Source organism: Platalea leucorodia (genome assembly GCF_965183815.1).
Source record: "Platalea leucorodia genome assembly, chromosome: 13".
Taxonomy (NCBI): Eukaryota; Metazoa; Chordata; class Aves; order Pelecaniformes; family Threskiornithidae; genus Platalea; species Platalea leucorodia.
This window is the reverse complement of record NC_138835.1, coordinates 2334169-2360594: the sequence shown is the minus strand read 5'-3', so window position 1 is coordinate 2360594 and position 26426 is coordinate 2334169. Positions and strand designations below refer to the sequence as shown.

At 40.9% G+C, this 26426-nt stretch overlaps 1 protein-coding gene across 1 annotated transcript in view; it reads left to right on the top strand.

The window, feature by feature from the left end:
* The window catches only part of SULF2 (sulfatase 2), a 65107-nt gene that overhangs the window by 12126 nt on the left and 26555 nt on the right, over positions 1 to 26426 (top strand). Inside the window, exons 4-10 of the mRNA XM_082326121.1 lie at positions 9718 to 9869; positions 13368 to 13537; positions 17975 to 18125; positions 20002 to 20177; positions 23243 to 23371; positions 24325 to 24381; positions 25109 to 25238. Of these exons, the coding sequence (XP_082182247.1) occupies positions 9718 to 9869; positions 13368 to 13537; positions 17975 to 18125; positions 20002 to 20177; positions 23243 to 23371; positions 24325 to 24381; positions 25109 to 25238 (965 nt within the window). The remainder of the gene's footprint in view (positions 1 to 9717; positions 9870 to 13367; positions 13538 to 17974; positions 18126 to 20001; positions 20178 to 23242; positions 23372 to 24324; positions 24382 to 25108; positions 25239 to 26426) is intronic.

The following is a 26426-nucleotide window of genomic DNA, read 5'->3' as shown; positions in this document are numbered from 1 at the left end:
CTTAACTGAAGTTGATCTCTGTGTATATTTGCTTGGTAGGGAATAATTGGTGACCTAAAGAGTCAAAGGGCAGACAGAAGTGGAGAGAGAATAGGGCACGTGCAGGTGAGGAGCAGCATTAAGAAGAGATGCAAGTTTTGCCTCCGCCTGCGGGGCCCTAGCCAGTACGCCGTGCTGCGCTCTGCACGTTACAGGCGGATAAAGAAAACCGATTATCCAGGTCAGGGTAGCATCCTATATGCAGGACAGAGAGCTGCCGCAGCTGATGAAGAACTGAAGGCCACTTTTAAAAATGATAACCAAGTGATTTAAGAGTCAGCCATAATTTTTAGAAGTGATTTGCACGATTAGGAGCTGAAGTGTTACGATATTCACCTCCAAGACATCTAGGTGACTTTTCAAAACTGGATATCAGGTTTCTGAATTATTTATCTTGAAGGTAAATTATTTTCCTTAGATCTTTTGCTCTCTATATAGAAATATTGTCTTAGCAAGGTCTGTCAAATTATATCTGTTAGATGGTTTGAGACCGTTAGACTTGAAAATGGCATGAAAGAAAGATTCAGCATAGTGGCTCTATCATGATAGCCGTTATTGCCAAAGGGTGTACCAAGGATGGTGCCAAAGGGTGTACCAAGGATGGTGCCAAAGGGTGTACCAAGGATGGTACAAAGGGTGTACCAAGGATGGTACAAAGGGTGTACCAAGGATGGTACAAAAGGGTGTACCAAGGATGGTACAAAGGGTGTACCAAGGATGGTACAAAAGGGTGTACCAAGGAAACCAAGGATGTAAGAAGAGCCCTGATGTACAGCCCAAATCCACTGACTGACCATGTTACTACTTCAGGCAGCCTTGGTCCGTGGCGGTGAATTATTGAGCTGGAATATCCTGCAAATATTCTGGAGAATGACGTTTTCAAACAAAAGACAGTTCTGGATGTCCTCCCTCATGTGTGTTAAAGACTTTTTTTTTCCTCCCAGCTCTGACTTCAGTTTCATACTACAGGTTGGTTTCAAGTCAAACATGCATGTATCTTTTCCCTCTGTTTCTATGAATTGAGTTCTAAGCATCAGTAATTTCACTTTCAATGTATTATAATGTATAACTTAAAATGAGAACACATTAAGTAGAGCTGTGATCTCTTGAGGATTATGCAGAGGTTCTAGAGGTGAAACTTATCTACACAGCTACTGTTTCATCACCTGTCTTCTGCATGAGCTTTACGGTATTTAACGCACATTTAACTACCCTGAAGAGAGGAATATATACACTTGTGTGAGTAACTCGCAGAGTGAAGCCCACAAGGTGGCCTGCAGTCCAGTAAAACTTTCCCAGCAGTCTGAGCTGAAGGCATCCATAACTACAGAAAGAAGCCAATGGCTGCGGCTCCCTTATTTCCAGTCATATTTTGTTTCCTTCTTACCCTCTCTTATTTCTTCCCCGAAATCTATCTGTTTGCAACATAAAATGTTGTAGATTGTGAGAAACACCTCATCTTTTTCTCCCCCTCCCTATAATGTACTGTAGGATGCCAATTCTAGCGTTTAAAGTGTAATGGCTTTGTCATACTGATTTATTGTTTCAAGCAAGAAGGAATTCATAGCTTGATGTTTCTTCAGAAATAGGATTATCATTTCATAGCATTCAAAACAGCTAAAAGCTAAACAGAGTATTTGCATATTATGAAAATATTTTTTAAATCTGTTAATTTAGATCTTTTAGGATGGCAGTACTTATAAAGTAAAAGAACCTATTGGCTTATTAAGTTTTTCATCTTCCAGTGCCATTTGTGCTCAATATTAGGTAGCTTATGAGCCAGAAATGAGAAGAGGTTCCTCCTCCTCACTCCAATTTAAGGTCTTTTGTTTTATCCAGCTAGCAATTTAAGTCCTTGTGGTATCTTGCATTCTTTTTTCTTTGCTTTTCTAGAATGCTGGGTTTTTTGCAGAAGTCTTTCAAAATGATCAAATTTAATTTAGTAATGTAACTTACTGAATACAGTTTTCCTAAGTTGTCTTTCCTCTATGCCCAAAGGGGTGAGCATCCTGTGCAGCCCGCGTGGTTGTATACTTGCCCTGTGCAGCAGTGATACGCGATCTAGCGGGCGCTGGAAAAGCTTAGTGATGCGGGGGTTCAAAGGCAGAACAGTAAGCTGTATGCCGTCTTTCGATAAAGCGCATAGGAGTGATGATTTCAAAGACTCACCAGGATAAACTTTGCAGATAGATTCTGATTCCAGTTTCTGGAAGTTGAATTCCAATTTCTTTGAATTGGAACATCCTCGTGTCTTCTGTGTTTTAGTAGCATGAGTATTGCCCTGAGACCTTTGTCTCGTCTTCCAAGTTAGAGATAACAGCACTTCCCATCCTTGTGTGTATGTTGTGCGTGGGAGGACTATATCTGTTTTTGAGATGGATGCATTTCAGGACTGTAAGAGGTGACTGGTTATTTACAAAAAAAAAGTATCAAATATGTTTTTTTGTCAAAAGTAAAAGGTGAACATACAGACAATAAATTGCTGCAGAACCTAGATTTCTTCTCTTTCAGTGGATATCTTGTTGAAGGGAGTTCTGTGGTTATATTGAACCAGGGTTGGACTTTCCTCCTAATTGAATTCACTAAGACTTTAGTTTTTATTTATGAACTAATGCTTTTAGTAGTGTCCTTCCAAGTTTATTGCTAGGTGGAAAAAACCAGCTTTGTTGAAATACAGCAAATATTTCTTCTTGCACAGCATATCTCAGTAGCTCCCTGAAACTTGGCAACTGGGTTTTCTTCAAATCCTATAGACAAAATGACCCTAAATGAAATTCTTTTGGAGTTGGCCCAAATAGCATCATGCAGACTTCGGTATTTTAGTAAAGATTCAGCGTTAAGCTAGATAAGCTTTTGCTTAGACTGTTTGTTATTAAAAAAGGTCTGACAATCCACTGTTGGGGAGGTTTTTGGGTTTTATGCGTGGAGGAGGAAATGTTGCAAGTGATGAGAGGAGGATAAATCTAAAGGTTAAGTTTCTTCTGTGCCCATGATACATAAAAGGGGGGAGTGGTACCCATGGTAAATTTTGAATAAAATGTCTTGTTGTTGTGGTGGTTTTGATGTTGGGAAACGTTTTGTGGAAAATCTGAACGGTCAGGATTGCCACCAAGGGATACGAGCAGGCTGAGTAGCGACAGCGAGCTGTGGTGTGGCGTAGCGCCGTGGACCCCGCAGGCAGCCAGCGCTCCGGCTTTCTCTTGCGCTGCCCCGTGTAGGAAATGGTGCTGTTGCGATACACTGAGTCAGCTTGTCCTGAGCTGTAATGCAGACTGATGGTGTGAAGGTTGCCATTTCTAGATTTTTTTCCTTTAGCTTTCAGAGTGTGTGCGTGAGAGGGATGTTCAGAAAGATATTTATGCCCTACAATTCTAGTTGTGTTTAAACTGTTGTAAGCTGTGCCGTAGGCACCAGTGAAAGGGGGCTTTGGTCCCAGTTCCATTGGGAGTTTGCTCACCTGAGGAGGACAAGCGAGACTTGGCTCACCATCAGCATTCTTCAGTTTGATTCCTTGTTGACCATTTAAAAATATTTGGTTTGAGCCCTTTTGTTTTATTTGGCTTCATCTGCTCCCCTTCAGCCAATTCCCCCAATTCATTAAATAGATCTTGGCACTGAGCCTTGGCCACAACTGAGGAATGTGCAAGGCAAATTCAGGAAGAGGAACAAAGGTGTCATAAAGATTACTGTGCGTTGCCTTTGTCCTGCTAGATATCAGACTGGTCCCCTGGCATAACAAGAAAGCCTGTAGGCTATTCTAGCTGCAGCGGTTACCAGTCACTGCACAACATGGTTTTTACAACTATTATGTTTCATGAGTTGTAATGATAATTTTTATTCCAGTTACAGAGAAGAGCTGTGCATGTAAAGGCTCTTGCCTTTAGTGCTGCTCTTCTTATGTCCCTGTGATGGTGCATGGAGCATGTGATCTTTGAGAAAATTTTGTGCTATCAGCGTACTATAGGTTAGAGAAAAATAGGGCCATCATGTGCAATAGACTAAAGAAGTGTGTATATACCTGTACTTCTCTCCTTAGTCTGACTGGTTAAGTACTTCAATAACTTCATCATTTCAAGGACTGTTGGAGACATACAAAAGAAAAGAAATAGCAAAAAAGTACTTGGAGCCCCGTCTTCCTTAGCATCCTGAAACTGATGGAACTAAAGGGATCTGAGAACAAAATGTGGTGTTAGGTCCCTCTTTTCCTCCTTAAAAATACTCTATCATTTAGGAATTCACTGTATGTTTTATGCATTAGATTTACTGCGGTCCCTGAGGCGTTCGTACTAATGCCATAGCTGCTGATCGTCGCGGTGGCGCCCTGTTTCCTGTTGCCACTAACGGTGCCAACGGGGACCGTTTTGCTCAGGTGACTTCAGCGCCTGGGTGTTACTGATTTTTGGAAAATCGGGTCAGTTATTTTGATACCTAATGAGAACGGATGTCTCTTGAAAAATCTTTCCCATGGAACCAAATTTAGTACTAAATTACAGGATTTTATCTCAGAACCCCTGTACTTCTGCTGTAAGTCTATTCATTTCACTGGGTTTATTCCGTTGTACGTTGCCAGTTTAACATGATGTTTGGCCATAATGTGAATGCGAAGCTGGCTTGACCTTTGGGCTTACTGCTTGTTGCACATGTACTTAGCCATGCTGAGAGTGCTTTCTCATCTGCTTTCCTCTGATTGTCTCTTAGAGGACAAAAAGTACTGAAATTTTTGCTAGATATACAGCAGAAATAACATTAGAAATGCGCCCCCCCTGAAGGGATTGCTCAAATATAGCTAATTATTCAAAAACTAGTATCAGATACAGAAGTAAAAGATTTTAGAGGGGTAAACAAATCCCTATAAGTAACTAAGACTTGCAGCTCAAAACCTAATACCCGAAAAGTTGGCTGTTGAAATGTGACAGAAAAACAGTGCTTTAAATATGTCTTTAACGTACTTAATGCACAACATTCATGTTTAAATGTAGAGGGTTAATAGCTTAAAACATGAGTTTAACTTCACAGTCCTGGTGGTAAGTGTGATGTAAAGGGGTGCTAATAGGTGGAAACAGCTAAGTAGCATGAAGGATATGAAGAGAAGACTCCAGGAGGAAAGATGTGTGGTAAAGTACTGAGCTTACTGTCCAGGAGTAACAAAAGCTGAATTTTACTTTTTCTCAGCTTCAGGATTTATTATGAGAGCATGAATATTTACAAATACATTCCTAAATTCTAAAAGCCTGGAATCATGTATATTCAACTGTAGGTGGGCCTCATAAGTCACCTAGCCCCTCATCGGATCACAGGCTAATTCAGGTTGGAAGGGACCTCAGGAGGTCTCTTTTCCACCACCTGCTCAAAGCCTGCCCCAGGCCACGTTGCTGAGGGCTTTATCCAGTCTAGTCTTGAAAAACACCAAGGATTGGAATTGCACCATCCTTCTGTTTCGCTCTTTGACTCTTCTTTTTGTGAAAAAGCTCTTCTTTACCTCCAGGCTGAACCTCACTTGTTTCAATCTGTGCTGGTTCGTTCTTGTCCTCCCACCATGCAGCACCATGAAGAGCCTGGCTTTGTCTTCTCAGTGATCTCCTTGCAGCTGGAAGGGTCGTTGGGTCCCCCTGAAGCCAGGCTAGCGTTGCTCCACGAAGCGCATTTTTCAAGTGCATAACCTGACTTGGCTTTACATAGAGCAGAGCTTTGTCTTTCACTGCTTCCCAGCAGAATGTAACGTATCGCTGTCAGGAGCTGTTACCAGTACTCCTCTCATACCTTCCTTTCTTGATTTTGTCTTCTTACTTTATTCAAAAAGAGCATAAATGCTACGATCCTATTGTTAACCAGGTTTTTAGTGGAATGGATAAGTGATCTTGGCCAGTAGTTAGCAGAACTGTGTCTGAACAGATGGCTAACCGTGGTCAGAATCAGAACTACCGATTCAAGGAAACTGAATGAAAGACCGAAATTCCGTGTCTAAATCTGATCTTCTGCAATTTTACACTGGTGAATCTCTGTTGACTTCCATTGCATTCCTGTTTCTAGTTTGATAACCAAAAAAGGTCTGTTACATCCAGCTCCCAGTGTTGGGCAGTCCGTTTGAATGAAAAGGGATGCATCATTTTGTTGATGCATCCTGAATAATCTTAGTTTTCAATTCAATGCAAATTTTTGTGAATATCTTTTGTAGATGCATTTTAGTTGTGTTAAGTTTTTTTAGGGAGGTATTAGGAAAAGAATTAGTGTTTAAAAAAAGGGAAAAATCAAAAAAACTTGCAGAGTTTGGTAGATGATATAGATAGATGATAGAATTAGCCCGAACATTTCCAGTGGTGGTAAATGATGCCTCGATGTCCGTTGTTTTGATTGTGCTGTTACCCTACATTTGACAATAGGCCAGGTCTGCTTTTTAAGCAGTGAGCTGTGGCCTCGATGTCTGCGGTTGTGTTACGTTCAGAGCAGACCTTTGTATTAGTTGATAGCACAGGGAAAATTCTTTTGTCTGCAATTTTTTTCCTTACAGGAAGAGTTTAAAAAACAAAGCCTCTTGTAAAAATTCCACTCTATACCAAAGAATTTTCCAGGTGCTTGTCATCGAAGGGCGAGACTCTGAGAAAAGAACCGTAGAAGGTTATGAGCCCCTGCGGAAGTGGTAACGGTGTACAAAGGACTCAATTCTTGTGTGTCCTGTTTTATGTGGGCTTAGGAGAAACTATGTTGTGTAGTATTTAAAGCAAAGGAAAATCCCATGCTTAACGCATTTATTAAAAACAGCCACTTGGATGTTTTTTAATGATCATTTCATAGACTGGGTAGAGGAACATGGCTGAGCATATCAAACAGCAGGCTCTGAGAATGTTCATTAATGAAATCTTGGAGTGGTTTGAAATTGGATGTACCAAAGGCACGTGTACTCTAGTGAGCAGCTGTCTCTGGTGGTGAACTAATCTGATGAGCGGAAAAATTATGTTAGGGAGAATCTTTACAGTCCAAAATGAAAATCTTTCACCGGCACCAAGAGAGCTTTATTGTAACCCAGTATTTTGTACCGCAGAGGAGTGGTGTTTAAAAGTTTTTGAATAACAAGCCTTTAAATGGCTGAGAAGGAAGGGGAGAAGAAAAAGATGTGAAATGAAAGATTGGAAACAGCAGAGAAAATTATTTAAAGCACTTAGACATCCATGAAAGATTATAAAGACATCCTGAATGTACAATGGGGGGTATGCCAAAGGTGCTGGAAGGAGCTTCCGCCAGACTTCCCTTTCATGCCTCTGCAGAGTAACAATGAAGTAATTCTTCACAGAACGCCTCTTTCCTGAGTTCTTCAGCTGGCTCAGTCCAAGGTTCTAGGAACGGGTTGGTTCCCGTGCGCAGAAATGCCAAATGTATCTCTGGATAGAGTACGTTGGATGGGGGCCAGAAGGCTTTGGACCGCCTTGTGCATACCTGCTACCGTAGGCGGCGGTCGGTGTTTCAATCCTGTGTTCCTTGCTACCACGACAAGAAAAAGTGTGCATCTGTATTGTTTAATTACCCATAACCACTGCGAGTTACTTTTCATTCTTTAAAACTTAGAAGTTGTTCATAAAGCAAAATAATTTGAAAAAGTATATACTGTATAAATACAGTCCCTGGGTAATGTGGTACTTTTCACCTACAGTGGGAGTAGATTTTGCTGTGTTCATTGCTGCTCGTTGGCTTTGCTTGGTTAAAGAAAACGTTATGAGGTAGTTTAGGACAGTGAAACACATTCTTATCTGCAGCGTGCTGATCAGTCTCTCAGCCCTTTTGGAAGTGGCTCATCTTTGCAATAGCGTAACACCTTACCTGCTTTTGCAAAATACTTTGAAAGCACAGTGTAATTTTAAGGAATTTATGAATTGTGTCCCAGTAGATGTGCCCTCCTCATCTTCTGTGATATAGATCTTAATTTTGTCAGCGCTTTCATCTCTTTCAAACACTTTGAAAGGTCTCAAGCATTCACTTTTTCTTGGCTCACCTTACACATTAATTGAATACACTGAAATTTGTTCAGGAGGATGATTCAAAATATGCTTCTGAATTTTACCTAAGCACTTGGAGCTGGATCTTTTGGACATTCAGTGCACGATATACTCCCTGTAAATTTATTTAATTCCATTCCACTGTATTTTTTTATACTATTTTGTTGCCAATATAATGTTTCCCATTTTTTTAGAAAAGAAAAACACAATCGGGTAACGATACGGAGCTCTCTCACATTCTGTTTTGTATCGCTTTCTCGCTGGTCTCACTGTGTCTATCTTTTGGACAGATACTCAGCCTGCTACAAATAGATGCAAATCCGTTTACTCCGGAGAGGCTGGCTCTTTTTACAGTGGCTGAGAACCTGTTCTGCTCTTCCCACAGTGTTGCTCCTTGCCTGTATATAAGTACAGGAGGGTGCAGTATCAGACATTATAGGCTGCAAGCTTAAAAAAAAAAAAATCTTAAGAACCTGGGAACTACAAATTGTGTGCTCAGATCCCCTAGACTTTGAGATGAGCTTTAATCTAAGGCCAAGATCAAATCTCAGATATTCGGTTGTCCTTTTAGAAGCACAGTTGTTTACTGATAGATGGTCAGTATGAGCTGCTGCAGGCACTATGTGCCTCTGGATTAAAAATACTTGTAATGTCAAGTGGAACAAGTGTGAAGATCTTTGTGCTAATCACCGTGGTGATGGCAATGCCGACTTGCATTGCCAGACCATTCAAAAATTAAGATCTGAGCTCTGATCACGAAAAGTCAGATGCTGAATCGCAGTGCGGTCTGCAGGCCCAGGAGCAGAATTTTGCCTTTAAGCTTTAAAAAACTAGCTAGACTGCTGGAGTCTTCCAATATAATTTATCCTGTAATTGCATAGTGATGATACAATGTAGAAACTAATACTGAAAATTATGTTCCTTTAAATTTTTTCTTGTTTTTTACTGGAATCGTGTGAAAGCATCATGGGGTACATGTGGGAATTTGTATTCTTCTCATAGAAATCTAATGCTTTCCATTTTCCTTAACCATTTTCTGGAAGATAATTTGTGTCCGTACACCTGTGGCTTACAGAGCAAGGCTATACATCACTCTCCTGGGGGGACGGCTCAAATGCCTGCCCTGTGTTCTGCAAGAATCCTTCTGCTCGCTCTGCACGTGTTCTGCCGAGCAGGCTGCTGCTTCGTTTCTTCTGTGCAGCAAGTTTAAAATCTCATGGTATTTATGGTCCTCATTCGTCATCATTTCTCCCAAGCCAGCCTCCTACTGCTGCTGCCAGTTCCTTAGGTGGAGATGGCTTAAGTGGGTGTAACCAAAATGAAAAATGTAGCTAAATTGGGTGATTCAGAGTAGGATGAGATAATGTGGCAACCGGCACTATTCTAAGCGTTCTCTGTTTTTTTCCCCTGACTCTGAATGTATCAGGCACTAAAGAAAATACAATGGTAATTGTGGTCCAGTTTCTCTCATGCGTAGTCAGGCTGTAAATCAAAAGATCTGCATTATGGAGCTCTGAAATAAAGAAACACAGGCAAACTTAGAACTCATCTCTTACCTTAAATGTATCTGAACAAAGAAAACAAAGCTCCTCTCAGAAGAGACAGAAAGGAAAGACTATGGTTAAATATGGTGTCTTTGAAGTGTTTCTGTTACGCCTTCTTACTGTCCTTCTGCTTTCTTTACCTCTAGCTTTCTTTGGAAAGTACCTTAATGAATACAATGGTTCCTATGTGCCTCCTGGTTGGAAAGAATGGGTTGGATTACTTAAAAACTCTCGATTTTACAACTACACGCTCTGTAGAAATGGAGTGAAGGAGAAGCATGGATTTGACTACTCCAGGGTAGGTCCTATTGATTTATTTCTATTTCTTTAACATTTGGACGTGACTGCAAGAAAGCTACGCTTTATGGTTTCAGTCTAACTAAAGAATTCTCTTTGTACTTGAAAGCTGCCGCGTGTAAATTAGCTACAGCCCAATAGGCGTCGCGTTTGGACTTTTCCTTATCTTCCATTCTGGGAGGGTCGTGTTGCTGAAAACATGGTTAGCAGCAATGGAAACAAAGCAACCTGAGCCTGTCTTATGAGCTGAAGATGTGAACATGGATTTACATGCTGCATGATAACTATTTCTGTGCTTTGTATTTTAATTATTGTGTGCTGAGTCAGATGGTCATCTATTCTCCTGCTATAGAACTGACTCCAGTGGAGTTACAGAAGTGTAAATGAGATAAGAATCCAGTTCCCTCCAGCTAGACCCATCTTTTTATGTTAAAGAACTTGTTTCACAGCCATAATATGATGGAGAATTCATAATATCGTGGTATATCTTATGATAATGCTGAATGAGTGGAAAATTTAACTATTAAATTTATGTCTCCGTGCATTGTTCCAGGCATGTGTGTTTCCCGATGTCCTCGCAAGGATGTTATACCCTGGCCAAACTTACTAAAATGCGTGATAGTCGTTGTTAAATGCAATATCATTTTTTTCCTCGTCTAGCACATGTTACAGCTCAAACAGTTACCTGTTTGCGATCAGGATTATGTTTACTTCAGCCAAAAAGTGTTACCTTTCCAAAGGAACCAGCTTTTGAGAATTCCTAAAACGGCCTGAATTGTCTCTGAAATATGACAATAAATAAATTTATCCATAAACTGCTGTAGTTTAAGTAGTGTATAACTTGGGAAGTGGACTCACTCTGGAGTGATACGAATTTGTAAGATGTATTTTCTTCACAGGGATTCAGTTCGCGCTCTCTTATTGAGCACAAATCCTGCCTCCACATTTGTTTTTCATTAGCAATGTGTTCACGGTCAGTTTTTTCTTGAAAAGGTTGGTGTCTGTGTGATTTCCCCCTTCCCCTCCCCAATTTGCCATTTTTAATTGAATGTACTTTGTGTTGGAAGATAAAACTGAACAGGCTTCCAGGGTTCCCTTTTCTGTCACCAGCTGCTTAAGGGGAAGGGACAACTGATGTACAGAATTATTTCTCTTTTATTTCCCTTCTGATCTATGAAGCATGAGAGAGCTAATCTTTACAGCCATGTTCCAAAAATGTTACGATGGAAATACATCTTACGTGGAACAAAGTCAGGCAAGCGATTGCACAGGGTGCCGTTCCCCGTTGTACCAAGAGCGAACTTTGTGTTCCAGTATCCTCAGCTCTGGTTTGGGTATGCGATACTTGAAAATGTTTAGGTTTTCATTTGGTTTAGCTTTTCTTACCGAGTTTGGTAATAAATTAAAAAAAAAAAAGTCTGATGAAAAGATAAATGTTTTGATAATCTTCATACTCTTGCATAGTACACAGCTATGGCAATAAACAGATGACAGCGTGCAGAGCAACAGCACTTGTTGATGTTAACACTGGAGTTCAAATGAACAAACAGAAGCTGGAGTACAAGACTGCTTTTCTTTCTTTCCTGCCATTTTTGTTGCTGGAAACTTAATTTCCCAGCAATAAACAATATAATCAGATTATTTTTTAGGCCTGTTAGTGGACATAGTTAATGTTAATTATGTGCCAGTGGAAAACGAGAAAAAAACATTACTGATTCTGTCCTCCAAAGTGACTGCTAAGCACGTGTCCTCTGGAAATCAGATCTTTGCAAATTCTGTCAGATTTTCTAACAGGACATATTCTACTTTGATTTTTCTTTTTCAGTTTCTGTCAACTTTTTTAGATGAATTTTTAGTTTTGTGTGCATTTGCACAGTCTACTTCAATCTCTACAAGCTGGAGCTTTTAAAAAAAATCACTTAAGGGAAATGTTTCTGTTTGCTCTTTTGGCCTGGTAAACACTGGTTTTGCAGCGTTGAATTTGAACGATTTTCACTTTGACCAGGCGAAAACCTTCATCTCCAAAATGAAGTTTGAAAACCATGCTCTCATAACAACTAAATCAAAGATGAGTTACGCACCTAAGGAGGTGACCGAGCAGCCTAAAGAGCAGGCGCGCGTTAGAGAAACGTCAGCGCGTTTGCGAGCGCGCCCCGGTGTCCTCGCTCAGCTACCGGTTTGGTCGCAGGTATTGAAAGTATGTCCAGAAGTCGGTTCTGCTTTGGTCTGGCTTGTACATTCTCTCTTCCCCTGCATCTGCTTACGAACGGAGGTCCTTCAGTTAACTTTGATGGAATTATGGCTATTTACACCTGCTTTCATCAGCAAAAATATCCTATCGATAACAGCCATGATCATGGCAGTTCCGTAACCGGCACGCCTCGTGTCGGGACCAACATGCAAAATGGTAAATGGAGACTTTGCCAGCCTTGCGCTGGGATGCACAGGGAATAACTTGGGGAAAGTAAATACAGTCCCTGAAAAAGGCTTCCTTTGCTGAAGGATAAGCTGACTTCTCAGATCAGGGACACTGGCACCGGTGAAGAGGAGCAAGTGTCTGAACCACGGACAGACAGCTGTACTGAAAAGGAGATGCAGTCCAGTACCTACCACACCTCCTACTTGTTCACTTGGCCGGAGGCAGACGTTATGTCTGACGTTACATTCCGCTGTGACACAACAGTTGTTATTTTGTTTTTTGAAGGTGCAGTTTTATATCCTAGTCACCTTTGAGGGGTATTTGGATTTGCAGCATTTCCTGTGATGCAGCCTAAGAGAGAACATGGCTTGTCATTAAAAACACTGTCTTCAATCCATATAGCTCCAGCAGATGCCAGAAGAATGATAATGATACTTTTTAGAAAATAGGAAGATAGTCCATATCTTCCAGAGGAAGTTTTCTAAATTCTCAGCAATTTATTTGATAGAGCTATATCTCTATCAGATTGTCACTGTGTCTGTAATATTGAATGAAATTTTTGGTCCAATTACCCCAGCATCTTCTAGCTTTAGTGACTTCTGGTTCAGAGGGAGGTTAAGAAAAATGAACATCAAGCCATTTGGATTTTCAAAGCACTTGTATGATGTGAGGTCGGACTCTACACCTTGAAGATATCAACACCAAAAAGCAAAGAAATTGACCTATAATTTTCTATTTTATTTTTTTTATTAATACCTGGTCATTGTGTTTAGTATTGTGATCTCGATAATGTAATTACACACTCTGGGAAGAAAGAGTCCTATCTGATCTTCTTTAATGTCATTCATTTCTGAGAGGAAGCTGTTGCTTTTCGTATTTCTAGGCAGTGAAGAAAGAATGATTTGGTTTTCGTTTTTGAAGTTTTAACGTCTGTAACTTAAGTCCCTCTTCCTCCCATTCTGAGTGAAGGAGCTTCTTTTTTCCTGATCCTTGTGAGACCTCGGACCTCCCCTTCCCATCTCTCCCCACAACTTCAAATTATTTTTCAAGTATCTCATTATCTTTTACTTCTGCTTGCAGGATTACCTAACCGATCTGATTACCAATGACAGTATTACCTTCTTCAGAATCTCCAAGAAGATGTATCCCCACAGGCCTGTCCTGATGGTTATAAGCCACGCTGCTCCTCACGGCCCTGAAGATTCAGCCCCTCAGTACTCACATCTCTTTCCTAATGCCTCACAACACATGTAAGGAAAAATAAAACCCTTTCATTTCCAGGTTCAGGAGTATAGAAGTCCTGGGTAGCTCTGGGGGAACACTGTTTGCTTTATAATACCCTTGGCATAAGTTAGTCACAAATATATGAGAGTGTCAAGATGGTTTTTTTTACCTCTTCAGACTAATACAAGTATCTTGAGAATGGCTACTGCCTCTAGAACTCAGAATTGTAGCTCACTGAGATAAATGGAAAGATTCATGCTGAATTCATTGGACATTGTTAAAACCTATTTGGGAAGTAAAACACTGTTTTATTTTGAGCAGGGGGGTCAAAATCTGGTTCTTGGGCTGTAATCTCTGCAGGGGAAGAAACTCTGTCTCCCTGTCCTTGTGTGTAAACTGTATTATTTTATGGGTATTACCAAAAATCACATAGTGTGCAATACTTCTTACTCCCGTTTCATATATGGAAAGAAAGGAAAGACAGGCCTGCAGCACCAAATTAGCAGAGCTATTTCTGAATGGGCTGGTACGTCTGTACACGACCCAGTACAATGTCTTGAACGGGTCCCAAAAGCGGCATCACCCGGTTCCTGAGTTAACATGTTCGGAAGCTCCATGATGAGACGGTGCTTGTTCATAGCACGGAGCCATTGTACAGGTACAGCTCTGTAGTGCTCCGTTACGGGCATCTCCTCGCATGCTGATAAAATGAATGGTTCTCCCAAATCACCTTTTGGCACAACTGAAAACATTCCAATAGTTTTCTAATTCCTGGCTTCATGCCTTCATTGACGTTCAACATTTGTAACTTTCTTCCTATGTGCCTTTTTAAATTTTTTATCTTTTTAAGGGGAATTCTGTTTTATTTTGGATTTGTGAAGGAACTGGGAACTGATAGAAATACTAATGAATTGGTAGCTGAAGCTGCTCAGAACTACTCCAAAGTCCGGTGAAATCCATTTGAGCTTTTTCACTTTATTTAAAATAGAGTCTGAGAGAAAAAGCTTCCTTTGTTCTATTGTCTAGGTATTGCATAACTTAGAATTATATATTTCATCAGTTTGTGCTGTGCTACCAAAGAGAATCTGTGTCCTAGATCTACAGCAGTGCAGCATTTCGTGTTTGTTTGCTGTCCTATGCTCATTTATTTGCTTTGAAATGAGAACTACAGAAATGCCAAATGAGCAACTTCTCATAGCTTATAGCCAGTATTGACCTCAGTCTTATTAGAAGTTCCTTTGGAAGGCATTCGTATCTCAGAGATGATAATCATTTATCAAGCAACGTTCTGTAGCAATTTAATTATGCTAGTCGAATGAAAAAGAGTAGAAGGATTTGAGGAAGGCCAGCAATGAAAAATAGAAACTACATCTATTTTTCTTTTGCTCGTAGTTTAAATTTTGGTTTTCACACAAACTGGGTTTATCTTCCTGATGATAAAGTAGTTACACAAAACTATTTTTAATTGTAGGTGACTTTTCTTACAATGATAACGATTATACGGGAAGTGTCACTTCGTGGAAACAAGTTTTGTTTGTAAAGAAACAAATTCTCTTAGTAGATTAAGGAACTGTGTTTTTCTTCTGGATGTGAACGTAAATTAGGATTTTATGTACATCTTGTACAAAGAAACTGCCAGTCTTATTCGAAACGATTTTCCCGGCGCTACATAATAATAATCTGTAAGGGGTTTCATTGGCCTGGGTTTAAGATTAAAGGTAAAAATGCAGAACATGCCTCGTTCCCTCGCTGTATGTACAAATTGGTTCTCCACTTTCCGTTTTTTCCCTTGTGGCCATGTTCCCGGGAATCCCTCAGGGACGGATAGGTCTGTCCGTGCTGAAGGGGTGTGGGCAGTTCTCACCGTTTAGTTGTCATGTGCTTGTGGCAGGGAAGGGTCGGAGCACAGGTAGCACGCTTCTGAGGAGTTGCCCTAAAGCAGTAAGCGCTAGCCCGAACAAAGTCTTTGCCTAGTCCCGGAATCAGAAGGCAGGACACGGCGCGGCATGTCTCTGTTCCTCTTCTTGCGGCAGCGCTGACAAAGTCTGCGAGCGGATTCTTGAGCCGTATGCACGCAGCAGAGCGGAGGTGTGACTGCAGTGCTTACGCTGGCTCACACACACGCTGCACTGTGTGGCTTTGCTAATAATAGCTGCAAGTTAGCGGTATGGATTCTAGCGTAGACTGACGCCAGAGTACTTCGCCTGGGAGCTCTGGTATGTACTTCTGTGGCTAATTGGTGCTGTTGTTCTCTTGCTTCTGTTGGTACATACACTGGCTGGCGTGACCGTTCCACCCTATACTGCAGCCTCTCCATCTCGTTCTGTAGGGCTCCTTTTCATGTGCATCTGCAGTCTTCTCTTGTCTGAAAATTATTCAGCAAATATATAGCAAATCCCTAGGCTCCATGGCTGGTTTTCCTTTTTTTACTGCCTATACTGGTGGCTGCAGAGAATGCGACAGCCGGGCAGTTCTGCAGTGATCAGAAATGTTACTTCTATGGAGGGGACATTTTACCACCCATCTTTGCCAAGGTCAAATGCAATCAGACTAGGACTTAACTTCTTTAAATGTAGTCAGAAGATATCTTAACCAACTTCTAGGAATGTTATATTTGTGTATTTTTCCCATAAGACAGCCAAATCTGTTAAGTGTAAGAGGGTTACATTTGTAGTAATCAAAGAAAATCACGGGCTTTGGTTGGATTAAACAGCGGGAGGTTTCAAATCAGCCAGGAAATCACAAAGTAAGCTGAAAAGGAGTTTGCCAAGCATTTTTGATTCATTCTGGGCATCACATAGCAACAGTTTCCATAACTGTCAGCGTTTTCAAAGGGGCAATGTCATTATTTCAGCCACAATAACATTCTGAAATTCAAGAGGCTATTAACAATACAGAGAGAATAAACACCAGCCCTTTCCTCCCTATATGAAGAAGCCTCCATTTGCCGCCTACGCACATTTTTCAGAGAGCATCTAACAGAGACCTTCGGCGTAAAACATTTCACTGTCAGATTATTAATTTCATATTTATATTAAAACTCTTAAGACTGCCTGCCATATTCAAAGATACATTAGATACACAGTACGTGAAGAAGTTTCAACTTACATTACTATTGTTTATCTTAATAACTTAGCCTGCTGCTCTGTTGCATACACAAAAGCAACAGTAGATACCTGCCAAACAGGAGCTGAATTTATCAGGAAATGGTGTCTTGGGAAGAAGAAAATAACGGAATATCTGCTATTTTTTCCTGTGTTACTGTGTCACCCTCTCGGCTTGCACATTTGCATAGGCTGAATTTATTGCTTTGAATGAGAAAAGGAAACCTCAACAAATCACTAGGAGAAGTCATTTTTAATATTTTAGATTCTGCAGGTGATGTGTTTGAGCCGAGATACGAAAAAACTGACAAAGGTGGTTCTCAGTCTTAAGTAATAACAAACTGTTTAGGAATAGATTTAGTAGGTAAAAATAATATTTCTTGCAAATGTAAGCTATAGTGTAGCTTTCTAGTGAGTTGGTGATGCGGAGAGTCAACATTATGGCAATAATACACCAAAATAAATCTTTTGTTTAGCTCTAGCTAACCTAGAGCAATATCGTTATGCACAGAAAAGCAATCTCTGGAACTGCCAACAACATGAAATTATGGACAATCAGTGATATTTCTGCACATCACTTTAACGATGTCACAGCATCATGAGAACTTGGAGGGGCTGCGAGAGTCCAGGAGGACATTGATTGGGATTTTGCAGGGACTTAATTGAAGTTTCTGATGATCACAAAGGAGTTGGTGGCTGGAAAGTGTCTGCAAATACAGTCCTATTTTCCCTCAACCCCCGTTTTTTGGCAGGTCTTTAAAATCCGGCTGTGTATCCACTTCTGCTTGCCATGAGCCCACGTGCCGTTTGAGACCCCCAGGCAAGGGTGCCTGTGCTCCTCTGGGAACATGAGTGTGAAGGCGTTCAAGTAGCCAGACATGTTGAATTCAAAAAAGCTGTTGAAGAACATGGTAGAACCTTTTCGGCAAGTTTTATAGTTACTGTTAAACAGCTTGCACAAGCCATAATATTTGGTGCTAATGTGGGCAGAGGGAAAGCAAAGCAATTACACGAGTAGGAACTCTGTAGTACGTGCTTCATCCAGATGATACTTGTGGAGTTAGACTTCTGAGGCTAGTCGCTTGGCCTTGAAATGTATCCACGTTAGGCTGAAGACACTGCAAAAACAAGGTTTATTTACTCTTTTAATAGATTTTATTCCTCACAGAGTTGTTTTTGTTCTCCCATCTTTCGTACAGAACATAAAAGTATAAGACTTCTCCAAAGTAAATCTAATATTTTCTTGGGCACCTCAGAGAGTTAGTCCTATAGTGTTGATCAAATAGAAGTTATTGGTATACATTACTATGGCTTTTTTCTACGCTGCTAAACCATTCTGCATTTCTCTCTGTTCCTTAGCACTCCCAGTTATAACTATGCTCCAAACCCAGACAAGCACTGGATAATGAGGTATACGGGTCCCATGAAACCTATACACATGGAGTTCACTAACATGCTACAAAGAAAGCGCCTTCAAACACTCATGTCTGTGGACGACTCTATGGAGATGGTAAGATTAGTAGTCACTTTTTTTGGCTAAACAGGTGCTTATTGCTTTAGTTAAGCTCCAAGCCGTGCTATATATGAAGATAAGGGGGAAGGAAGGAGGAGGAGGACGACTGCATCAGGTTTTTAATAGTGTGTAATCCTTTCACCTCTGAGGATTTTGTCTCTCTATTCATTGTGTCAGGATCCTCGTCTCCTAAAGACAGGTACTGCGAGTTGGGCAGTGTAAGTGAGCTGATTTGTTGCCACAGAGCCACTATTGATAAAGGGGAAGAGGGAGGGGTCACCTGAAAAAATGTACGTCGTAAATTCTAAAAATGTATCATCTGATAGTGAAAAGTCGTCCTACAACCTGTTGGAAATAACTACCTAACTGTGGACCTATTTTCATCCTGTAACACTGAGTTTCTGAGAGAAGAACAACAAAAAGTGATGCTACAGCAATCCCAACTGCAATAATCCCATGGTAAACCAGGCCCGGGATATTAAATGTTAGAAGTCAGTAAATATATAGGTAGATTTTTTTTTTAATTAAGTCTGCATTATGTAACAATGAAATCTCTTATTGCAAGCTGGGTGTCTTGAACAGAAACGTCTGAATTAGCTAAAAGCTAGTCTGAAAAAGAGCAGGTTTGCAGTTGTAAGACGGCAGATTTAAAGGTGTTGCAATTTACTGCTTAGCTCTTGGCATTCTTATTCAAAAAAGGTAGAACATAAAATACGAGGAGTCCTGTAAGGCAAAGATGAGATTATCTGGATGGCATTGCATCAACTTGTTAGTAATGTCTTATAATTACTGATTCAGGCAAGTATGATCTCTACTTTGTATTAATGTACCTGTTTAGATGGATCAGATACCAGCATTAGGGGAGATGGGCTATTTTACTACACTATTTTGATTTTCTATTTAGTAAAATGGGTTCACTTTGAGTGATTCACTGCAGGCAAAATCAGTTGGGTTGGTTTTAGTTGTAATTGCCAAGGTAGCCTGATCTTTTCTACTGAATTATATGCATCTAATAGTCTTTCAAAATTAAAAAAACCCAACCAAACAAAAAACCAACAACAACAACAAAAGAACAAAAAAACCCCCCAAGCCAACAGCGACAAAAGAGTTTGTTTTCTTCTATGCTGATGTGTTCTGGCTCTGCGTGAGGCACCAGTTTGGTGGTGCCCTACCACCTTCCTACATTTGCAAGTGAAAATGTCACATAAAAATTGATCTGTAGTGCTCAAGTTGGTACATTTTGCGTAAAGATTCTCATGGAAATCCGTAGAAGCACCCACAAACAGAGTTAAAGCTCCTCTTAATTCCCTATGTTAGTTCTCCAGCTAGTGAGAGAGTATGACTGAGTGATATTTATCTGGAAGAGATTTTGCAAATATTCTGCATAATGGGGACTCATTTGTCTGAAGGCAAGATCATTGAATGTTGCTTAAGTAAGTGTGAGATTCAAAATGCTGTCGTTTTATTAAAATTGTTTGCTGCAGGAAAAAGATAAAGGTGGAGAGAAAATTTCAAAAATGCTTATCACCTTGAAACTTTTCTCTCTGTTACCGTATGTATTTAGTACTATCTTGACAGTTCTCATGCAAAATACTGAACCCAAACACTTTTGAAAATATGGTATACTAATGTGTTTACCTTAAAACAGAAAACAGAAGTTTGCCTTGGAATAGCCACAATACTCAGTTACTAAAATTATTACGTGATTATGGATTATTCAGAATAGTTCGTTGTGATAACTCAGTGGCATAATAAAACTGTTGTTCTTTATTTGTATATTACACATAGACAGAAAATTATATCTGATATTCTGCATGGAGTACTACTACATTACTATGGAATGAATTTCATATTTTGTTTTGCTTTTTTTCAGATTTACAATACGTTGGTTGAAACAGGTGAACTGGACAATACGTATATAATATACACAGCAGACCATGGGTATCATATTGGGCAGTTCGGGCTGGTGAAAGGAAAGTCCATGCCGTATGAGTTTGATATCAGAGTGCCTTTCTATGTCCGAGGTCCGAATGTGGAGGCTGGATCCTTGTAAGCTCTTGGCTATTGTGTGTGTGTGTGTGTATGTATGTAGTGACCACAAAAATCCTTTATGTTCGCATCTCTGGTCATATTGACCTGGCATCCGAATGGAGGCACAAAGTTCTCTCATCCTGACTGACTGACTGCTCGTCTTTGGCAGAAAAATACGGCTACACAGACAGCAGAACTGCTAGCACGTACTGGTATAACATGGTCAAGGGTTCATGCCATTGCCTTTTTGCTTGCGTAGGTGTGCAGCGCAAGCCGCTGCGCTTTTGTGGACGTAGTTGAAAAAGCCACTTTGAAATGTGTCCAATCTAGGAAACACTTCTTTGCCTCCTTTTGAGGAGCGCAAATAATACACATAACTATCACATTTTCAAGGTAAAAAATCTATTGTATAATGTTCACTGCCACAGTAGATAATTATTGCTGGACATGAAATCACTTAGTGGAGTCGCTTGTTTCAGTTTATGGAGAAGAATGTACATAATAGTTCATGTGTTCTCATCCACAAAGATTCTTTTTGGTTCATCCTTTGAGATTACAGGGTGAGGGCTGTTTGTCGGATGCACGCAAGCATGCAGAATATGACTGTTAATTAAAATGGTAGCTTTGATCAGCTAAGAAATTATGTAAATACACTTTCTAAGCAATTATTTCAATAGCAAATATTTGCACTTAAGTAATGATTTTGGACAGAGTGCCATAATTTGCTGCCTTTTATTTATATCAGAGTGCATGTTTTAGCATAATTAACACACACAAAGTCTTCCACACACAATTTTTTTGTTTACCACAGAGGAACAGATCTAGTGTGTAATACAGTAGCAAATAGTTATAAAAAAAGTCTCATTCATTTGCTGGTTAAATTCACTGATTAACGTTATCAGTAGGCACAAAAATGTTCAATTCTGTAGATATTGCCCTGTGTGTCTAATTTATTTACAACAGTTATGCACGTGAAATAAACAATATTACTTCTCTGAAGAGCAGGGGAGGGATTCCTCAGGTGGAATTAAGCGTATTGCCTCAGCACTGAAAGAAGTTTGTCTGCAGCAGCACAGAATTTCAAGTGAGCTGGATTGGCCCTCTAAGAACAAGCTCTCTTTCACTTAGGCTACAGCTTTTGGTCTTACTGGAGAGGCAATGCTAATATGGCCCGCGTGGACTGAGCTAGGTTTTCTGCAACATGCAATGCTAGAGACCAGCCACCTCATGTCTGCTCCAGTTCAAGGGTCTTGACACCCAGACATACGTAGAAGCTGTGAAACCTTCCCCCTGAGTTTTATTTTGCAGTGGCTTCTGAAGATGAAAAAATATTTCTGTTAGACTCAGAGGAGTCAGGCTGACAGAGGCTAACAGAACAGAGCCCATCGCAGTACAGCAAATAGGAGGAACAGGATAAAATATCTTGCAGGGGGAATATATCAGATGATAAATCGATCCTCCCTTTCAGCCTGATTTTCTTTAAATGGTAGAACTTCAATCATCCATGTTTTGCGTGAACCTTATGTTTTTCCTGCAGAGTAATTGTCATGACTCCCTTTTGATACAAACGAAGATTTAATAGTAGTCACTGTAGCAAGTCATTACTAAGCTCTCATTTCTATTACCAGATATGCTACACCACAATTATTAGTAATTAAAATCAAATTAGGTACATCAATTCATCATGCATGCTCTTGTCAGTGCCTGTTTGCTCGCTCGCTCAAAAATGTAGTAATTTTAAAATGGTGTCTCATTAATGAGTGTGAGTTTAGCAGCTTGCTTCTGTCCTGTATTTCGAGCTGGAATTCTGCACTGACGTGTACAGCAGCCCATCTGGTCCCGTCCTTCCTTTGTGCCTGCACACCATAGCAGGGCCAGTCCTTACGTTCGGTGCTGTAGAAGACTGCCTAGCAGTGTGCTCGCTTCCTTTTTTTCCCCCCTTTTAAGAAACTGAGTGCCTGCCTTGGTATTTTTTTAAAGAAATAAAGAAAAGAAATAGTACACAGCTGCTAAACAGTATGTATTTATGTAATATTGTGAGTAATTACACAACGCTGTCATGGACGTACTTGAAATAAGTTTGTGAGGTTCAACATAAACTGAAAACACTTCTTCAAAACCAGACCCGTAGTAAAATCAAGGCACATGATCAGAAATTTGGGCATTCATTTAGCTGCTGAATGCCACCTGGGTGCTCTGATCCGTGAACTCACTCGTATTTAGCTGTGGCAGTTCAAGGGCTGTGGGGACAGGAGCTCTCTGCGCTCCTCGGGAGTCGATGCCAGTGTTTTAACCAAATTTGCAGTCAACTTCAGTTCAAATATCGTCCTGTGAACTGCGGTGGCTGAGGAGCGATGCCTCTGCTCTGCGAACAGGGCATGGCTCTTTGGAAGTGTTTGCAGAATGGATAACTCTGCACTTGGGAAGACTGATATTATTTCAATTAAAGCTGTGCTTTTATTTTCTCTTTTTTTTTTTTCTCCATAACTGTTTCCTCTCTGCTTTTCCTTTCCTGATCCCTTTCCTTGTTCTGTCTCACACTCTACATTAACAGCAACGTTTAGTTATTTCGTGTAGCGTCTAGCAAAATACTTCTTCTCCTGTTCCCTTCAGAACATGCTTGCTGTGATATGAGCTGAGATACTTATTTCTATACCATATTTTGAAACAGATAAAGCATGTGCTTCCTGCCAAATCTACTTTTTAATAAAGTCATCAGCATATTTGGCAGACACTTTGATTCTATAGGACACCCAAGGAGTTCTTCCAATGCTTTCTCATGTTTTGAAAGACTTTTGAACCCTCTTTTGCAATAATTAACTAATTTTGCTTCATGAACTACTTTGTTTTCTCAAAAATGCTCTGTGCTAAAGTTTTAAATCTTCGTATTAGTCCCTCTTGCAACTTACCTATATTTTACATTTTAATTCCCTTCATGGAAAGGAATTGGATTGCATCCTCTCTTCTTCTTTGCAGATGTCACAAAATAAGCCTTTTCAGATCCCCGGTGTCTGTGGGAGAGCTGGCGTTGCTTGGTACCATTGCGTAGACTTTAAACCGGGTTCTCATATGTGTTTTTTCAGGAATCCTCACATTGTGTTGAATATTGATCTCGCACCTACAATTCTAGATATTGCTGGATTGGATATTCCATCTGATATGGATGGTAAATCCATTCTAAAGCTTCTGGATTCTGAGAGACCAGTGAATAGGTAAGCAGTGGAAATGTGCGTGTAAACATGCGTGCGTTTGTACAGGAGACTGAGCAAGCATTCAGCAACATGCAGCAAATTGAAAGGAAAATATAATAAAATTACCATCCATATGAGTACATCATTCACTGGAAAATCTAAAGACCTGTTTGGCAACATGTGACTGACTTCAGTTATTTATTTTCATTTTGTCAGGTTTATATACTACCTGTATGGCGCGTATGGCATCTGGGTACGCTAGATGTAATCTGTGTGGCGGTGAGAGGGCTACACATGAAGGTCTTTAGCTATACGAGTTATAGATTTGAAATGTCTCTGAGGCATCGTTTGTAGCAAAGCATTTCATATTGAATAAATTTTAGAATAATGGAGTTGAAAGGGTTGGTTGTGTATCAGACTGTAATATAAAGACAAGCTAGCCCTCAGAATTGCACGGTTATTATTTGAGACCTTCCATCAATACTTTCATTGGAAAAAGACTGAGGAGGAGAATTAGACTGGATGCTTGCTAGAGAAAATCAGCAGAAAAAGGGAAGAAGGAGATTTGCTTTACAAGTAGTTGGGTGGAGGGAGAGGGGGAAAGGAGCAGCGGCTTTAGAATAGGATACTTGGGGGGCAGTGTGCAGGTTAAGAGTGCAAACTGGAGTCAGGAAATCCTGATTTAATTTGCGATCCTTTGTGATCAAGGACAATTCAGTTAATCCCCTGTGCCTTAAACAGTTGTACTGTGTGAATCTGCTGTGGATTTTGTCCCTGTGAGAACAAACCTGTCCTATGTTTGTTCCTGATTTGCGCTGGAGAGGCATTTGCGCCTGCTCCGTAAAGCTGGATGTCCCCTTGTGCAGTCATATTTAATGTTTCTCATCTGAATTGGGGGTGGGAGAGAAAACCAGGATGTGACTTGATGACTGGTTTTGTGGGAATTGCTTCTTCCTCTCCTCGTTTCCTCCTAGGTTCCATTTAAAGAAAAAGATGAAGGTGTGGAGAGACTCGTTCCTAGTGGAAAGAGGGTAAGGAAAGCGTTAATCACAAAGCCCAGTCTTTTTAAATAGAAGGATACTGAATAGCGCAAGCCAAAGCAGCACTCTAGCCCAGACCTAAAGCCATTTAGCTGTGCCAGCAGGGCCGCGGCTGCAGTATGCCTAATGGCAGCGATTGTCTGCTGGGAGGGAATGTGTGGCCTTTGCCTACCGCCTGCACAGGCGTGCTGTTGGGGTGGGGGAAGGGGAGTCCTACTTGGCTTGAGAGATGGAAAGGCATCCCATTTTTCTTTCAGCTGCTGCCCTCCCCCCGCCACCACCCCGACCCTCCTGCTTTTATCACGGGAGTAGGAGTAACCTTTCCTCTCTGCGAGCTCATCTGCTGGCCATTCCCTCTCTGCCTCTGCCTTAATGCGTAACACGGGGCGGGAAGGGTTTGCAAAGTGCAGCCCTGTCGAGCGAGGAGGATGTGGTCTCTTTGTATCGGCTGTAGTTACTGCCTGCCAGTCAGACATGCAACACACTGTCTTGGTTTTGTATGTTTTTGTACGCTCCCTGAGAGCATGGTATGAATAACTTGTGTGTTATCGGAGATGATTGCCAAGTGCTCGTTTCTACTGGACTGTTAAGTTCTGGCCACCAGTGATGCTATGGACTTGGCAGATAACCCGCTCCTCTGAACCTTTTCAGCAAACTGCATGTATATCTTGGAATCAATATTAAGCAAAAATAAATGTGTTTTTTTTTTCTTTTCCAGTAAACTGCTGCATAAGAGGGAGAATGAGAAGGTAGATGCCCAAGAAGAAAACTTTCTACCCAAATACCAGCGTGTGAAAGACCTCTGTCAGCGAGCTGAGTATCAAACGGCTTGTGAACAGCTTGGCCAGGTAGGGCATTGTACCCCTGACTGAAAGCAAGCGGTTGTAGTTGGGCTAAGCTTAACACCTTAACTGTGACAACGTCCTTCACCTTGTCAGCAATGCCAGCTTATAAATCAAATGGCTCATTCTGTGGCCTTTGCTCAAAACCGTATTACAGCATTTATGAGACTGACTGTCAGTCAGGAAATTGCTGATTCAAGTGCCTCTGTATTGATTCCTGACTACTGTTAAGAGAACTGCCTAGCCTGTTTTAACATTTTATTCCCCAAATAGAATGTGGCTTGGGGTATGAATATTAGCGATGACAAGCTACAGTGAACCTAGATGGCCCTCCTCCAAATACATACAGCTCCCTTTGCTTTCAATTCCTAATTTAACTCATTTTGTTGTTGTTATTTGGAATTACATATAATAATGGGAAAGTAACATTCTGTGAACTCAGTATATCCCTCCTCTTAACAAAAATATACTGTGAAAACACACATGCAATTACAACTGCAGGCAGTCTGTGCGTATAATGGGCACAGAGCTCATTGATCGTGCGTCGTTTCTCTTGTTGTTACATAGCTGTTCTGGGCAGATAGGAAAATATGTTCACTTTCGATCCGAGGTATGTAGAAGAAATTCAGGAAAAAAAATTCAGAGTAGTATCAATACGTGGTCTTGGCGCAGGAGAAGGTTTTGCAAATTTCCCGGAGCAGTGCGAAGGCGTACCAAAGCTGTCCCAGCAGCTCCACTCCTGGAGAGATTTCTCATCCTGTGGAAACACGGCAAAATGGACTCTGTGCCGTTGCTTTCTCATCCAGGTACCGGTCAGAGCACCCTCGTCCAAGGACTGTAACGCATTCTGCTCCTGGACACGCGGCCAAAGGGTGAAGGCAGATGGGTCCACATGCTGCTGCGGTTGTTACCGGACTGGCGTTACCTCGTGTCCTGGCAGCTCAGAGGGCTGTCAGGATAGGTCGGTCTGTGGAATACAACCGTTCTTGCGGACATGACTCGAATGTCTTACCAAGGCCGTAGTCAGTAATGGGCTACTCAGGCTACAGAAGGTCATTTTCTACTGTCGGAGGCCAGGCTCCCTGCTTCTGGCTCTACCGATCATGTAGTTCAGTGCACCTGTGAAATTGTCCATTGTTCCTTAGGTGTTTGGATCCAATTTATATGTATATGCATTTTCCAGATGCTCTTTTC